The sequence below is a fragment of the Gallinula chloropus genome (genome assembly GCF_964237585.1).
Source record: "Gallinula chloropus genome assembly, chromosome: 4".
Classification (NCBI taxonomy): domain Eukaryota; kingdom Metazoa; phylum Chordata; class Aves; order Gruiformes; family Rallidae; genus Gallinula; species Gallinula chloropus.
The window spans coordinates 38,097,697-38,099,587 of record NC_140088.1 but is presented as its reverse complement, the minus strand read 5'-3'; the positions used below and the strand labels follow the sequence as shown (position 1 = coordinate 38,099,587).

Here is a 1,891-nt window from a genome sequence, read left to right as displayed (position 1 = left end):
TAGGGACCCTGCTTTGGCAGGCGGGTTGGACTCAATGAGCTCTGGAGGTCCCTTCCAACCTCTACAACTCTGTGATTCTATGAGCACCTATCTACAAAGGAAACAGGTTAAGTGAGGTCACAAAATAAATCCTATTTGGGATCTCAGATTTGTTTAATTTAACAGTCTCAATTGCAAGTGAAGGACAACCAGTAAGTCAAGCTGCTTTGGAAACCCATGTGGATTTTTATATAGGACACTATAAGATGTTTTGAGGTGATGGGACATGCTGGAGATGGTCAGGAAGAACATGTGCCACCGAATCTGTCCAGTCATTTGCCCAGGAACCACAGAGGGCTCTTCAAGCTGAGAAAATGTGTCTACAGGGGGTTGGACTCGAGCTCTGGAGGTCCCTTCTAACACATACAATCCTGTGATTCTGATTATTGCACTGGAGGTAGAACAGCTGGGTGAGAAGTTTGTACTTGAGAGAAGACACATACAGCTATGTTAGCAGGCATAGTTTTAGAGCAGAATAATTAGCTTTCTAACCCCAGCATATGAGACGCCAAATGGTTTTAGAGGCAACAGAGACCTGCATGAAACATTCTCCTTTGAGGGGAAAAAAAAGGTAAGCAATATAACCTGAGATTGTCTTTCAGAAGTGCATTTTCCTCCTGATAAAACTGCTTAGGGCATTCTTCACCTCCTTGTTTCTCAGGCTGTAAATCACGGGGTTCAGCATGGGGACTACAACGGTGTAAAAGACGGACGCAATCTTCTTGCTGTGCAGCGAGTCTGATGAGCTGTGTTGCATGTAATTAAAAGTAGCAGACACATAGAAAATGACAACGGCTGCCAGGTGGGAGGCGCAGGTGGAGCAGGCCTTGCGCCTGCCTGCAGCAGAGCCTATCCTGCCCACAGCCACCATGATGCAGGCATAGGAGGTGAGGATGAACAGGTTGGTGGCCATCATGTTGAAACCCACAAACACAAACACTAAAACCTCGTTGAGGTAGGTGTCAGTGGAGGCAACAACAAACAGTGGTGGCCCATCACAGTAGAAGTTGTTAATGACAGGGGAGCTGCAGAAGGACAGATGGAGCAGGGCACCTGTGTGCACGATGGCATTCAGCAACCCTGCAAGGTAAGACACAATGACCAGGCCTGTGCAGACACCAGGAGACATGACAACCTCATAGAGCAGGGGCTTGGAGATGGCCACATACCGGTCATAGGCCATGGCAGCCAGCAGGTAAATCTCTGCTGTGGCAAAAACAGCATAGAAATAAAACTGTGTGAAGCAGCCAGCAAAAGAAATGGCTTTGGTTTTTGTTGGAAAGTCCAGCAGCATTTTGGGGCTGATGGTAGAGGAGTAGCAAATATCTAGGAAAGACAAGTTACTGAGGAAAAAGTACATGGGGGTGTGAAGCTGGCAACTGACCCTGATAAGAGTGATCAGGCTGAGGTTCCCCACTAGCGTCAGGGCATAGCTGCTCAGAAAGAGCACGAAGAGTACAGGCTTCAGTTGTGGGTGCTCTGTGAGTCCCAAGAATATGAACTGGGTCACCTCAGTGCAGTTCTCAAGAGCCATTTGTACATCACTGCAGACAGACATGGAAGGAAGAGGATGAAAAAATTCCTGATGTAATTTCCACTTTATAAATATCGATATAAAAAGCTGACATTGTATTTGAATTTAATTCTCCCACTGCAAGAAAAAAAGAGTAAAAACTGCTGGTTTTTTTTCTTGCAATGGCAGTGCCAACTCGGGAGGAATTATCACCAGTTCTTAGAAGAAAGCAGTTTGTCACAACCTGTCCTTTGACCTCTGATTCCCTTCCAGTTCCAAGTCCCATATCTAAACAAGGATTCGGGGTGGGGGGAGGGTGTGGGGGGGAGGGGCACATGA

The 1,891-nt window shown here is 46.7% G+C and overlaps 1 protein-coding gene across 1 annotated transcript; it reads right to left on the bottom strand.

Annotated features, from left to right (window-relative positions):
* Positions 1-637: 637 nt before the first annotated feature.
* LOC311191117 (olfactory receptor 5J3-like) lies at positions 638-1,573 on the bottom strand (the record flags this gene model as incomplete). Its single annotated transcript, XM_084263215.1, has 1 exon — positions 638-1,573. One exon carries the CDS (start codon positions 1,571-1,573, stop codon positions 638-640), a length of 936 nt encoding a protein of 311 aa, XP_084119341.1.
* Between the last annotated feature and the right edge of the window lie 318 nt (positions 1,574-1,891).